The sequence below is a fragment of the Sipha flava genome, unplaced genomic scaffold (assembly GCF_003268045.1).
Source record: "Sipha flava isolate LNK unplaced genomic scaffold, YSA_version1 106_pilon_pilon, whole genome shotgun sequence".
NCBI classification, from domain to species: domain Eukaryota; kingdom Metazoa; phylum Arthropoda; class Insecta; order Hemiptera; family Aphididae; genus Sipha; species Sipha flava.
The window spans coordinates 1-15,399 of record NW_020271721.1 but is presented as its reverse complement, the minus strand read 5'-3'; the positions used below and the strand labels follow the sequence as shown (position 1 = coordinate 15,399).

The window sequence follows — 15,399 nt, the reverse complement described above, 5'->3', positions numbered from 1 at the left end:
GCTGATAAAATTATTATGAACATTTATATTACACTAAGATTTCATCACATAAATTCATCAAACAATTAATAGAATAGAATAAAAATAGAACATTCTACACAAAATTAATACTTTTTAAACATCAATAAATCATTATACTGTTTGTACCATAGAAATTTATTATTATATTATATTCAAAATGTTATAACTATTGTCTGAAACTAAAAAACTAGTTAATAATTAGAAAAATTAAGTATTTACAATAAATTATTGGACATCGATTATTATGGATGTATTATATAATTAGTAGGGACTTAATTTACTATTAAGAAGTAGCCAATTTGTGCATAATCATAAATATATATATATATATCTCGCCATTGCTTTCATGTGAGAATTTCCCTCACATACTTTTGAATTTTTGAACCACTGGCTTGCTCATGATTATATTTTTTCCAAGTTTTAATAGATGAGCTCCGTCCCCTCTCAATTTGAGCACTGATTATATCTTTAACCATGGATATAAGTACTTATGAACCAATATAATACCGACTAGAGAAGGAAAGTTTAGTTAATTTTTGTGAATAGTTCATTAGTTCACAATTCATTCAAGAGAATAATTCAGATGAACTATTCTAGGTTCTATTCTAAGTTCACGTAGTTTACTAATTTTATTGATCATACTAATATTGTTAGGCCATGAACTATTCGTTTTATCACTATTAGTACAGCAGTACACAGTTCAATAGTAGTTCACACTACTTATGGGCAATTAAGTATTTCTTATCTAATTGTAAATAGCTGTTTACCACCATTTATAGGATTTCGAACAAGGAGCCACAGAGAATTTTTAAAGAAGTTCGCGAACTATTTCATTTATACAATGCTACCAATTTTTTTCGAACTGTGAACTGCTACGTTACAGGTACTGAAACAGCTCAGAATAGTTCATCAAAGTGAATAGTTCAAACATAGATATATAATATATTATATTATATAGGTATCTATGAGTACAAATGAACTATTCGTTCACGAACTTAACATCTCTATTACCGACGATATGGCGGTAAATAAATGATTCAATAGTTATTTATCTACGTATACGAGTAAAGTATCAAAACAATGGTATCGTTACCAAAAGTACTTATATCGAAAGAAAAGTATCGATTAATAGTATCGGTAGTATTGTAATATCCCTACTCTTCAATGTGTTCCGCAACCATATTTTATTCTCTATCGACCATGTTATCTATAGCCGTGGTTTGAACAAAGAATGCCATTTCAGTTACTACTATATATATTTTACTAACATATTTGTGTTTTTTTTATCCACGTTATTAAGAATATTGTTTACTGGAAACGCCTAATTTTTTTATGTTATATTTAACTGTTAAATTATTATTTTTAGTATTAGCTCTTATTTGATTATTAAATTTACCTTATCGAAGTAAAAAAAACGTCTGAACCATGACTAATGATTTAGTTACATTTAACGTTCGTTATGAAGAATCTGTTTTCAAACTAAAAATGGAAAGTCCTACTGATGTTCATAGATTCATTCAAAAACTGGTAACTTAACTGTGATAACTGATTTTAGTCATTATAACTAATTTAAATGTTCTTGGTTAGTTTTGATTTAATGAAATATTACTTTTAAATTATAATTTTAATTTAATTTACAATAAATATATATGTATGTTAAAATCCATAAATTTCACAAGTACAATTAGAATTTGTTCCAGGAAGAGGAAGAGGCATCAACTAATAAACATTTGACTAATTATTGAAAAATTATATGAATTTACTATTACATCTATTTGCTATTTTTTAAATAAAGTATATTGTTATTTTACCGGACACCCTTTATTTTAAATATTTTTTCTTCATTTCTTCATTTTTGATATGCTAAAATCAGAATTTGGCAATCAGACTTGGTTCCGAAGTTATAGTAGTTAGAAGTTAGCCCACGGATATTCAATATCCAAAGATTTCTATACTTAGACTTACGACACCAACTTTTATTTAGTACCGTGTATTTGTATTGTATTTAAAGCTTGAAACTACTTTTTCTCCTTACCTTATATTAACTAGCTTAAATCTAAGCTTAATGTTCAATAAAATTATATCTTTGTGAATTATTTGATTATAGTATAATACTTTATATTTGTGGTCATTATGATACCTATTTTTTTTTTTATTAATCTATATGATGAAAAAGCCTTTACCATAATCACAGTGCTAGTTATATTTTATAAATAATTTATTAATTTATATATATTAATTTTTACATTTTCCATTACCCTTTTATCCCTGGAACTCGGATCTTTTTGCTTACCCATATTACGTATATTCCCCTGTTGAGAAACAATGGAATATAGGACTATCCATTTCCAAGAAAATTTAAAATTTAAGATACATTGCTCTTAGCATAAACCGATATAGAAATGTCCAATTTTTTAGAACTAGCAAAGAAATTTAGCAATGAGGCAGACCTAAAATTTAATATATCAAAATACTCAATAATTGCTTTTGTTAGGAAAAAAACATTACCATTCTCGATAATCTCCATACCCCATATAAATTCCTAAAGACATTATAATAAATATATGATAGTAGAAAAAGAACAAGATAACTGGAGAAAAGTTATAAATTGGAATAATATACTTGCATGGAAGTGACATTCAAAATCAAACAATAATTAAGAATATTCATTTGTTGTATGAATAATATTAACTTTTTAGATTAAGACCAATTGTATACATAAAAACCTAACTTTTATATATCAACCTTTTCATTAACCTTTCTTTTCCAAAAATTATTTTGACTTCAATTGAAGTCTATGAAAAGTCAATAAGATCTAGAAAATTAGAATATATATATATATATATGTTTAACTGATAGGTTATAACTTTTATTTATTTCATAAAAATAATTTAATTATAAAAAACATATTTCAATGTTCCATTGTACATACAAATCATTTATACATAATTTAGTAAACTACATGTGTTTTACAGAAAAATGAACTGAACCTAGAAGATACTGTTGATCTAATTCTATTATATCCAACGCTTGATGGTAAAATGGTAACATTATTTTATACAATTATATTATTCAGAGCCATGTCAAACATTTTAGCATTACGGGGCAACATTTTTTTCTTCTGGGACACTGGACAGAGGTAGAATATCAAGTGTAGATAAGGGCGCCCTCTTACTTTTACAAAACTACAGCACCAAGGGAAATTGCCCCCTCTGACCCCCCCCCTAACATGGCCCTGTTTTTACTGATTATTAAATAAAATACTTATATTTTATAATAAAATATCTACAATATTTTTCTTGTAGCAAACAATAAAGACTGATGATGATATTGAATCTTTAAAGGTAAAAAAAAATTAATATTAGTCTTTTAAAAATATTTTAGTTATATCCATATAATATAAAATGAATACTTAGTAGATTCTATGAAGAAACTTAATTCAATAATAATTTTATATTTTCTAGGGAATTGTTTTAAATACTTGTTTTATGTGATTACATGATTTTTACATGATATCTTATATTAATTCATCATTATATATTATAATTTTAAATTTTTATGTTTATTTTAATATTTGTAATTTATACATATCTTAGATAAACCATTAAAATGAATAATAAATTATATTAATTGATCATAGGAAACAAAACTTTGCTATAATGCTAAAAGTAAAGAAATATACTGCAGCGTAGAAATTGTGGTAATAGTTATTCATGAATTACTAGAAGATGATCCAAAATCTCAAATAATGGTATTATAAAAAATAAAACTATTTAATAAAATTATACTATGATTAAATAGTTTTCATTCATTTTTTATTAGAATTTAACAAAAAAAGTCAATCGATTATCATCCCAGTTTGATGAATATTTGCTATATTTTGACAATAAACTTAAAGAAAATACATCAAGTGTTCTAGAAAGTATAAGGTATTTAAACCAATAATTTGTATTGTACTGAATAACTAAAATATATTTTGTACAGGTCAATGTTATCTAAACAATCCCAGAAAAATTCTAGCTACAAAGTAACAAAAGATGATATAGGTACATAAAGCTATATAAAACTATTGAAAGAAACCAGTGTTAATAATTGCTTTAAATATATCATTCATTTTTTTTGATTATTTAAGGCGAACAGAGTAAACCTAATGGAACCTTGGATAATGGCCACACAAAACCACAAAAAAAAGTAAAAAAGGATGAAGAAAAAACATCAATAACTTCTGTATATACTGATACTCCTGTAACTATTTTAAATATTAAGTATACTTTTTGAATAATAAAAATTATTAATGTATTATTTTTAAAATATTACAGAAGTTGACAGACTCAGTTAATGACAAAAATCAAGAACAGATACCTAATAACTCCAGCAATACCTCTGCTAAACCAAAAGATATTGATAATTTATTAAAAATGTTGGTTGAAAAAGGATATAATAACACTATACAGAATATTATAGCTTTAAAAAGATTTGATAATGATTTTGAAAAAACCATAAATTATTTAAAATCAAATGCTGTATAGATATTTAAAATTTTATTTCAAGTTTTTTTCTTTTTATATATATATATTATTATTTAATTTTAATGATATTATTACTTTAATAAGCGTTAAAAAAAAAAAAAATCTCTAAGGCAAGAGTTATATTTCATAAATTAAATTTATTTTTATACCACAATAAATAAATAATGTATACACTTTCAATTCTATGGCAGGTAAAAATAATGGTAGTCCAAAATTAGCATCACCTACATAGGCAAATGTTGATAAATTACTTATTTTTAATATTAATTTTTCAACTAAAGTTAACATATTTTTTTTTATTTTAAACTTTATAAGCATTTACATACACACATTATATTCTATATTGAACTTTTGATGAACTAAGTCTATAAACTTTAATACTTGTACAGAATTTGTATTCCAATACTGTAATTATATTATATTTGAATAGTAAATAAATGGTTATAACATATGGTTTTAAATTTATAGGAACAGTTTACTTATAACAACTACCCATTCCTATATCTCGCCCTATTTTTAATAATTTAATAAGCATATAAACATAAAAAGCTCCTAGAAAAGAAGTATGAATACAGACAAAACATATGGCAGGTATTTGTGGACTTCAAAAAAAACCTATGGTAGCATCCATCGCGACAACTTATATAAAATAATGTATGAGTTCGGTTTCCCTAGGAAACTCATTGACAAAAATGTGTATGGACGGAACAAGATACCAAGTTAAAAGTAAATTTTACATTATCCGAAGAATTTGAAGTGATAACAGGACTTAAGCAGAATGTCGCACTATCGCCAATACTTTTCAACATAGCATTAGAAAAAGTAATACGCAGTGTACAAAGTAATAAACTCAGAGTTAATATTGACAAAACCACGCTAGATGTGCTAGGTTTTGCAGACGATCTAAATTTAGTAGGAGAAAACAAGAAATTAACTGTGCGAAATACCAAAACACTCATACAGGAAGCAAAAGATTGGTCTAGAAATAAATGAGGAGAAAACTAAAGCAATGGAAACGTTGTCTGAAATAGACGAGGAAGACTTTACAGTAGATAATTACGTATTCGAGAAAGCACATAGCTTCAAGTACCTAGGTGTAACAACTGAAACACCGAAATAACCAGTCGCTTGCTCTAAGGCGTAAGGACTTTTTTTTTTCACTAATAAAATATTTCAAATCAAAACTATTCTCTAGAGGAACAAAAGTACGACTGTACATGAGTATTATAAGACCAATGCTAACCTATGGGTGCGAAGTATGGCAGAAGTAGTGCAGATTGAACAAAAACTCAAAAGTTTTGAGAATAGAGTAGTACTAAGAACAATATGTAGACCAGTTTTTGATACCGAAATAAACAGGTGGCGTAGAAGAAAAAACAAAGAAATATGGGAAATCACCTAAGTACCTCCCATAACAAGTTATGTAAAGGGACAGAGAATCCAATGGTTTGGACACATAATGAGACAAGAACAAACAAATGAAGTTAGAGCAGCAATTGAATACAAACCTAGGGGCAGACCCAAGAAACGATGGATGGATAGAGTACAGTGAGATCTAGAGAGACTAAAACAGAATGGGAAGAAAGGATACAGGATCGTGATTATTGGAGAGCAGTGACGGTGGCAGCTAAAACTCTAACAGAGTTGTGAAAGCAAATAAGAAGAAGAATTAATAAGCATATATTTTTTTCTAGTTCTTTTTCATTTACATAAAATCAATCCTAAAATATTAAAGTTATATGTAACAACAATTTTAAGTACATGAGTAAAAAAAAAATTCATAATAAAATCAAAATATCTTGATTCTCGGTTTATGCATAAATTTTAGATGTACACTGATTTTCAAATTTTTTTTTTTTTTTTATTTAATTACTGATTTAGTTATCTTTTATTTAATAAAGTATATTTTGAATAATATATCAGTAAATATTAATAACAATGTGACTAAATAATAAACAAGATCATTAAAAATAAATTACACTTTTTTTTTAAATATTTACGTTTATATTACATCAAAAGAAATTATCTTAGTCATCAATATTATGATTAAATATCTAGTTCTGATTATAATAACAATTTTGATTACTATTGAAATTATAACTATTCTTATCAACATATTGAGATACATTATGCTCTCTATAATACACTATATACTGAGGATAAAATTCATAGTCATTAAATTTGACATATACCATACCATTTTTTGATAGAGCTGTATCAAATGAATTGGGTATCATATTTAAACCATAATTGACACTAATATCTTTAATTTTTTGTACTAAAACTCTACAAATAATAAATGCTCGCTCGACCAACATTTCTAAAAAAAAAAAACAAATGTATAATAAAAGAATAATTTTGATTATTAATCAAACTAATAATATAATTTATTTTACCATTATTAAAATTACGTCTAGATGGTACAAAAGTTTCAGCATAATTATGATCTGTAATATGATCCAAAAGCCATTTAGTTGCTTGGTCTATTCCTTGATTAAATGTAAAAAATAAAGCTTTTTTAACTGCTTCTTTTGGAAATCCCATTGTCAAAAGTTTATGCATTAAATTCTCATCATATTCAACTTCATGTGTTGATCCTATTTAAATCAATTAGGAAATAAATTAATTTAAAAAATAATATTTTTATATTACATTAAAAATTATACCAATAGCACATGATGCATATCTATTAGCATATAATGGACAATATGAAAAGCATACACCTTTTCCATATCTACAACGACTTGTATAACGCCAATCCAAATTATTTTCAGCGATTGACTGAACATTTTTTGTTGCTGTAACATGATATAAAAGCCATTCATTGACTTCGTAAGTATCATCATTAAACTCCATTTCATTTTTTTTCAGGGTATACAAACCCCATAAAAGAGGATTTTGAACTTTGTGAACACTAATTACCTAAAATATCAAATTTAAAATTAATTAATCTATAAACAATAAATAATTAATCAAACTTACATCAAACAGATCATATAAACGTCTAATCTCTTTAATATTATACAGTTCTGAATCAATAGTAAAAGGTTCAATAGAAAAATTCATATTTTCAGCTATAAAAATATAACATTAAATAATATTTGTTATGAAATTTTTTGATTTAATAAATGTATTAATCCATCCATGTATTTTTCATTATTTCTCATTTTAATATCAATAAATTATTTTTAAAAAAAAAATTTCTTAATAAAGTACAAAATATACTAATATGGATGGAATCATGCATTAAAAATTTGAATTAATATGCATAAATTACTAATCTATTTAATTTAGGAAATAATTGGTGAGCCATTAGTGATGAATTAAGGAGAGCCTGTTATAAACACAAGCATATGTATTGAAATACTAGTTTTATTTTGAAATTAGAAGGCTTTACTCCAAAAATTGAATACCATAAATCAATGAGTCTATTAAAAGCTATGAAATTTTTTTTTGATTTTTCAAGATACCTCAGAACGGAGTAAAGTTCTAAGAAATTAAAATTTCATATCAAGTACCTGATGTTTCTTTTTTAAAGTTAGGACCCTACATTTTTTATCCAGTACTAAATCCAGATACTTAACTCGTGTGTTGTTAATAATTAAAAAGTATTAAATTATTGGAGGGCATTCTAAAGTATGGAGAAAGTAAACTAAGATGATTTAGTTTAATTGGCTAAATTTTCCAATCATTAGACCATAAGTTTAGGTCAGTGGTATTAGATTTTATGAGCTGCCTGAATACCTAGGATTTCTGTAAATAATTAGAACTAAGAATATCAGTATCATCTGCAAATTTATTTAGAAGAATGTTTTTTTTTTTTTAAAGGTAAGTCCCTTAGTAAAGAATAAGACATAAGAATAATAAGTATGTGTTATCACAGCCTTGAAGAACACCTATAGTTAATAATAAAAAGTTAGAATTGGTTAAGTTAGCAGGTCACGAGTCTTAAACTCACGATACTAATGCCCTTAAAAATATTCTTCATATTGATAGTTACAAAATAAAATAAAATAGTATACGTACCTACCTGATGAAATAAGTCACTAAAGTATACAATCAATTGTATTGAATACTATAATAGATACACCCACATTTTAAATCTATTTACATTATTATTGAAAAAAAAATAAAAACAAAGTACAATTCGTAAATTTTAATTTAAGTATTGATTACAAAAGTAATATTTAATATTTTTAACAGTCTGTTGATTTATTTAGTTTGTTTCCCAAATTGTCGACATTCATCAAAATATTTGAATCAAATGGCACCTATCAAGATAATAAACATTAAAAATGGTTTTTCTCAAATAATAAGTTTAAATTTAGATTAATGTACTGATAACACCACTAGGTTATACAAATATATAAAATTATACGGAGATTTTTTTTTTAAACCGAATGTACGTTGTTATTAAAATTACGATTAGTTATTAAAGTTACGATTCACAGAAATTTATGTCGGCCAACATCAAGTATCCGGTTCAATTCCAATAAATCGCTATAATGTACTATTTCTACGCAACAATAAATTAAAACAATTCTATCTTTACAATTAACTGTTAGCATTTTTTCGTAAAATGTAAACCTGGCTTAAGCGAGCTACACACGTGCAGTTACAACTGTACGATTCGACTGTACAATTTTATCTGTACAGATAAGTCTTACGTGTGTAGGCTAAAGGTGCGTCTAGACGGAGCAGCTTTTGCCGCGCGGTATGAGTCTGAATACATGAATACATTTTACGCGGCTTTTTTTGATGCTGTCCGGCATAATTTCCGATCGGCCTAGTAGGCGGTCCACATCAAAGGAAAGCCGCGCGGCATCAGTACTTATTTTTTAAGTAGGTATTTAAATTTTGGCGCTAACTGATTTAATAAAAATTGGGAACTAAATGCCGCACCGCGTGGACGTGTATTTGCCGTGCGGCAAAAGCTGCTCCGTCTGGACGCGCCTTAATACAACATTTTTTGAACTGTCCAGTTGATCGGAAATAAATTGAAAGTACCAATTGATAAAACTGCGACAATTAAACTGTACAGATAAGACGATCCGTGTGTAGGCAAACTGTACACTGTACAGTTTTAATTTCATTACAGCCACACGGCAAAGTCAATTCGTAATTTTAAAAACTGAATAACAACATATTTTATACTATTAGTTATTATCCTCGCCATTTAAGTTATAGCAACAAAAATACGTGAGTGGACGGAAGAATTAATTGAAATGTATCGTTCTGAACAGTGTTTATGGAAAGTCAAGCGAAAAAATTATCATGATCGAAGCAAAAAAGATGCTGCTTATGCAAAATTAACCTAACTAAAGAAAAAAGATACAAAAGTATCTTCATGCCATATATTCGCCTATACTCTCAAGAAATTATTACAAAATTACGGGTATTCTCAAACCACAACAAAGGATAAAACTTTGGTTACTCAGATAATGCCTCGAAAGTAAATGTAGTTTATTTTTGAAATCACATTTTTTCCTGCGATAAGGTAAATCAATAATTATTTACGATATCGATAGCCGAAATATTGTACGTTATTTGGCTACAGTAATCAGAGGTAGACTGGAACTAAACATTTCACTGGGATTTAAAACTAGAGAACTAAAGTAGCCACATCTAAATACCGACCTATTGTTTGCATACATAATGGTACATTTAAAAGATCACTTTTATTAATAATACCATCAACATTGTTAATTATTTTAGGGAAGTATAGTTTCAGAAATATTCAAGGTGCCCCAGGGCACTGCCTTGCTTCGCCCTATGATAGCTATGCCACTGGTTACATTATATCCTAAACTAAGGCATCATGATAAATTTTTCAATTACTTTAGAATATCCATTAAATCATTTGATGACCTATTGAAGATAGTTAAAGACTCCTTAGAAGCTGATCAAAATGTCCCTTATGGCAGGCTAACCTAACCGTGCTCCTAATATTTTTGAAGAGGAAAAATGTTAACAATAGTTTTTACAAATTAAAATTAGATAGGTTAAAAGTTTGCTATTGTATAAAATCGTAATGTTATCAATAACTTGAATGGGAGTTATAGGCAATCCTCGATGATTGACTTGAATACCTAATAAATTTATTAACTGATCCATGACAATCAGTTTTGGAAAACGATAACGTTTCAAAAATGTATAGTCATTGTATTTTTCAAACGGGTCTTCTATACGAATATACTTTCTTGGCATTTGTTCAACATCAAATTCATCGAAATTTTCATCAACTATTTCTACATAATTAATAACGATATAAAAATCATCTATACTACTATATTTTAGTAATACAATTCTTTAAAATTTATAATTTGAACACGAAAAAAATATTAATATTAATATAAAAGTATAAAAATATTGATTAAAATATAATATAACACAATATATTAAAACTAATATATTATATTATTAATCAAGAATCGAGTTATTTCTTGTTTTATTCTAATTACAATTAATTTATTATTTAAGTATTTTTTATTTATTTGAAATTTAGGTTGCTTTGAACTCAAATTAATGTCATCCAAATCATCAGACTGTATATTAAAATTTAAAACATCCTTATTCAGTTAAATTTTTTTCATCATGGTCGTTATGTTCATATCGTTCATGGATAGATATTTTATTTGCTTTTGAATCATCAAATGATACTTGACAGACATGTCAAAATTATTTATTCGCGTTTATGTTCTCTGTTTCATTTTATTTTTAATATTCAAAATTGAAGGACATATTTAAAATTAGTCTAACTACTTGTCGTGTTTTTGTTGATTTAAATAATTTCACAAAAAGGGTACTATATCACTACAGGCAGTGGTTGAATTGAAAAAAAAAAATAAAGGTGGACTCTAAATGTAGCTGAACAATTAGCGTTCCAAAGCAAATTAATCTAAAAAAAACCGTGGGGGATTTTGTCCCCCCCACCACCTAAATGCATCTACAATATAAATAATTAAATATATCTAATGATTAACACAGATATCTATAACAAATAATAAACAATACTAATAGGTATTTTTTTGTATTAATTCTATCAACACAGCAACACGTCTAGCAAATTTAAAATCTAAAATGTAAATATATAGTCACATGATAAAATTAATTAATCAATTAACTTTCAATTTAAAATAATTCATGTATTTTACTGTTGCCTACAAAAAGTAAATATTAAATTTATAGATTATAAATGTTACTCTTTAATTAGTATATTAATTTTTTTTTGTCAATATTAATTTTAATATTTGAAGTTTAATATTAGTCAAATAATTTATTTCATCCCGTCACATTATTTTTAGGACTAAGATTTGCTGAGAGTTAAATAATAATTATTTTTATCATAGTTATGTATATGTATTGCTTTAAAATGTATGACCAAAAAAATTTAAGGAACTTTTAACTGTATTTATTAACTTTTTTTTTAGGTAGGTACTAGGTACTTAAGTAAAATGGGCTAATAACTTTTTTTGGAAAATCAAGTTTTTTTTATAAATTTTATCAAATTACAAAAAAATAAAAATTGCCGGGACTGGCGTTCATTGATAATCAGATTGTACATCAGTTTTTCTAATAAATTTTATTTCTACTTTTTTTTTTTTTTAAGGCGGGATTTATGAGGGTGGATTATCAAAAAAAAAAATAAAAGTACACCGGTAACAGGAATCTGCGCACGTCTATGATTTATTATTAAATTAAAGTGTTTTAATTACCTTGGTTATTGTTTTTCTTTTTATTGAAAAAGTCCGATATGGACAATTTTTGACGTTTATTCATGTTTATTTGTTTATTGCTGACGTGACATGTAGGACTGTAGGAGTGCGGTTGAGGTGTTTACTATTTTCAACAAAATTACAATTTATAAATTATATACGCGAGTACGCGACAAGCTAACATAACACCGATTACTCATTCGTGGCGCACCTCGTTTCCAAATAAAATATAAATAATATTTAATTTTCCTTGAAAACGATCACCATTTGTTAATCGTCGATAACTAAAACAACGGACGGATTCTCAAAATACGGAGTCAATATATTATTATTGTCAATGGTTTACTAAGGATCGTTATATCGGTACACCCAGGGAAGTTTTCGTAATAATTATATTTTTAGCAATTTAGCAGCTTATACCACGAATTAATACGCAGTGAAAACACTTGAAACGTGTTACATAAATTATATAACATTATTATATATGTTATTATTGCGTTCCTAATATACATATGTGCTAATAATAATGAACAGATTACGAACTAATACCAAAAATTAAATAAAATATTAATCGTTTCCAATTTTTTTTCATATTTATTTAATTTTTCTTAGAAACAAATTCATATTCATATAATTGTTGAAGGACGCTGCGTCCCCTGCGTTCCTTGATGAATTAAATTAAGGGGTACGCTATAATATGAAGAAAAATGAAGAGTAGCTCAGACCCTCTGCGTCCCCCCCCAATTCAACCACTGACTACAGGTAGGTACGTATAAGTACTGACAATACTGTACATAATATGTATTCATGTTATAAAATATAATAAAACAAATGAAAGAAAGTATTTAGATGATGAAATTTATCTTTTATTATTAAAGTACTTGATTGATAATTGATTAATAATAAAACCATGAAAACTAGATATTTATCTATATATATACCTAGTCTTCATGATTAAAACAATAAAACAATGAGCTTATTGATAATAAATTATATCCATATTAGAAATACGTCAAAAATTTGAATTGGACCGATAAGGACACGACATTAAAAAGACGTGCAGTGGCGTTCTGGGTAACTTAATACACAGCAGGGTCGAGGAAAGAATAAAAAAAGAAAAGAAAACCTCTTCAAATGAAGACATTGGCAACACAAAGCCTAACAACTTGCTTGGATATATTAACGTGAAGCATCAGAATTTTCAAAAAAATTTGTATGAGAAATATTTCATCCATGTTATGAATAACAAATAAATCGCTATATTGATCCTTCTATTCTCGCACACGCTAAAGAAAATAGTTAGAAATATTTAAAAATAAATAAATCGAAACGATATTCAAGTAAGGGTAAATAGAAATTATTAAACCTACAACAGACCTTAGTATTAAGTTGGTTAATGTCTTTTTATAATTAAAATAAATTTTTGTACCTAAATAAAAACTTCTACATTTAAATAATATTCCGCGGCACACGGATTAACAAACCGTAATGGAAACAATGATGAGACAGCTAATCTATGTACAATGTTATTTGTCATATTCTATTTCAGTTTGTTAAATCATTACATTCGTACAAATTACATTTTTTATGATTACTGCCAAGAGTATATGAGTATTAATATTAATAACAAATAAATTAAAAAACTAAGTCTTTTTAAACATACTTCTTTTATGGCGATTGACAAGTGTTTATAAATATTATTTATTTTTATAAGACACAATTTTTAATATTTAATTCATATTTCAAATAACAATACATTGTTATATCCTAATATGAGATATAGCCTAATAGTTTTAGGAAAAATCGTTTTAAACTTAAATGAGAGGGTATATAAACTATTACAAGCTAACAGATCATAGTATTCCATCGGTTAATGTGTTAAAATACATTTTTGTAAATAAAAAACATTTAAATTTAAATAATATTTTTTGGCGCCCTACTGTGACGGGAGCAATGATGAGACAGATAATCTATGTCTAATATTACTTGTCTTATTCTATTCACGTTTGTTATTAATTTTCATTCTTACAAATTATGTTTTTTATAATTCTTGCCCATTATATGTATATTAATACTAATGAAATAAAAAAATTAATTATTATTTCTTTTTCTTTTTATTAGAGTAAACAGCCGAAATTTAGGAGCCGATTAAAAGCGAAATAAACTTATTAGTGACAATTACTTATCTACTTACTCCCAGGAATAACGGTACGTCGTTTTTATTTTGAATAACAACTTTAATTATAACAAAATTGATCAAATTTATGTTTTTAAGCTTCGACTTAATTTTTTTATATTTAATCCATTAAATAACCTTATTTTACTTAAAATAATTAAGTATTCTTTATTATGTAAATAATATTTTTCCATTACTTAAATACATTTTTCTCCTTTCTTTATTTAGTTAAATTATTAATATTCTAAATTTATAAATTAAATTTCAATTTATTTGAATTGGTATTTATTTTTTATTATTAAATATATTTTTGTGTTTCACCTGCATGAGTAATCTCTAGATGCCTTTTCATTTTTTCTTTTGTTATTAAAGTATTCGTTTTTATTAACAATTTAAATATAATGTTGTTAATATATTTATTTATGTTTTTTCAGTACATAAATAATGTTTAAAATTATGACATAATTTATATATTTCCCGGTCATCAGGCACAAGGAAACTTTTTTTACTTACTTCTTTTATCGCGACTGAAAAATATTTAAAAATATGATTTTGATGTTGTAAAATGTAGTACATTTTCAATATTTAATTTATATTTCAAATAAAAATATATTGTTATATTTGTAGATAGTTATATTCTAGCATGCACTATAGAGTAATAATTTTAGTAAAAATCGTTTTGAAACTTAAATGAGGGTTTATAAAAACTTTTTCAACTTTAACAGACCTTAGTATTTCATTGGTTAATACTTTTCATAATTAAAATAAATTGTTGTAAATACAAAACATTTAAATTATTAATACTCTAAATTTATAAATTTAATAGGATTAGTAATTTTTTTATCATTATTTAATTTTTTGTTTTTTGTTTCGTCTGCGTAAGTAGTCTCTAGATTTCTGAATACACCTTATAATTTTTTCTTTTGTCATTAAAGCATTCATTTTTTGTTATAATGTA

The 15,399-nt window shown here is 25.9% G+C and overlaps 2 protein-coding genes across 7 annotated transcripts; one reads left to right on the top strand and one right to left on the bottom strand.

Annotated features, from left to right (window-relative positions):
• Window positions 1-1,208: 1,208 nt before the first annotated feature.
• On the top strand, window positions 1,209-4,569 carry LOC112685183. Of its 2 annotated transcripts, XM_025556991.1 has the most exons (8): window positions 1,209-1,548; window positions 2,997-3,065; window positions 3,327-3,365; window positions 3,662-3,772; window positions 3,844-3,950; window positions 4,006-4,067; window positions 4,154-4,266; window positions 4,341-4,569. In XM_025556991.1, exons 1-8 carry the CDS (start codon window positions 1,447-1,449, stop codon window positions 4,548-4,550), a joined length of 813 nt encoding a protein of 270 aa, XP_025412776.1. In that variant the 5' UTR covers window positions 1,209-1,446; the 3' UTR covers window positions 4,551-4,569. The 2 variants fall into 2 exon arrangements, with proteins under 2 accessions (XP_025412776.1, XP_025412784.1); XM_025556999.1 differs by lacking the exon at window positions 3,327-3,365.
• Window positions 4,570-6,533: 1,964 nt separating this feature from the next.
• LOC112685020 lies at window positions 6,534-12,748 on the bottom strand. Of its 5 annotated transcripts, XM_025556784.1 has the most exons (6): window positions 12,455-12,748; window positions 12,266-12,389; window positions 7,533-7,624; window positions 7,217-7,472; window positions 6,947-7,147; window positions 6,536-6,870 (listed from the first exon to the last, which is right to left on the bottom strand). In XM_025556784.1, exons 2-6 carry the CDS (start codon window positions 12,327-12,329, stop codon window positions 6,605-6,607), a joined length of 879 nt encoding a protein of 292 aa, XP_025412569.1. In that variant the 5' UTR covers window positions 12,330-12,389; window positions 12,455-12,748; the 3' UTR covers window positions 6,536-6,604. The 5 variants fall into 5 exon arrangements, with proteins under 5 accessions (XP_025412575.1, XP_025412569.1, XP_025412560.1 ...); XM_025556790.1 differs by lacking the exon at window positions 12,455-12,748 and having other exon boundaries at window positions 6,534-6,870; window positions 7,274-7,472; window positions 12,266-12,446; XM_025556775.1 differs by lacking the exon at window positions 12,455-12,748 and having other exon boundaries at window positions 12,266-12,446.
• Window positions 12,749-15,399: the final 2,651 nt, after the last annotated feature.

Bases quoted from the DNA above. Each gene is read 5' to 3' on its own strand.
- LOC112685183 (XM_025556991.1), top strand. From the start codon at position 1,447: ATGACTAATGATTTAGTTACATTTAACGTTCGTTATGAAGAATCTGTT. The intron at 3,066-3,326 runs GTAACATTATTT...TTTTTCTTGTAG, and splicing joins CAACGCTTGATGGTAAAATG to CAAACAATAAAGACTGATGA. The intron at 4,068-4,153 runs GTACATAAAGCT...TGATTATTTAAG, and splicing joins AGTAACAAAAGATGATATAG to GCGAACAGAGTAAACCTAAT.
- LOC112685020 (XM_025556784.1), bottom strand. From the start codon at position 12,329: ATGAATAAACGTCAAAAATTGTCCATATCGGACTTTTTCAATAAAAAG. The intron at 7,625-12,265 runs GTAATTAAAACA...ATATTTTTATAG, and splicing joins AAAGAAAAACAATAACCAAG to CTGAAAATATGAATTTTTCT. The intron at 6,871-6,946 runs GTAAAATAAATT...TTTTTTTTTTAG, and splicing joins TAGACGTAATTTTAATAATG to AAATGTTGGTCGAGCGAGCA.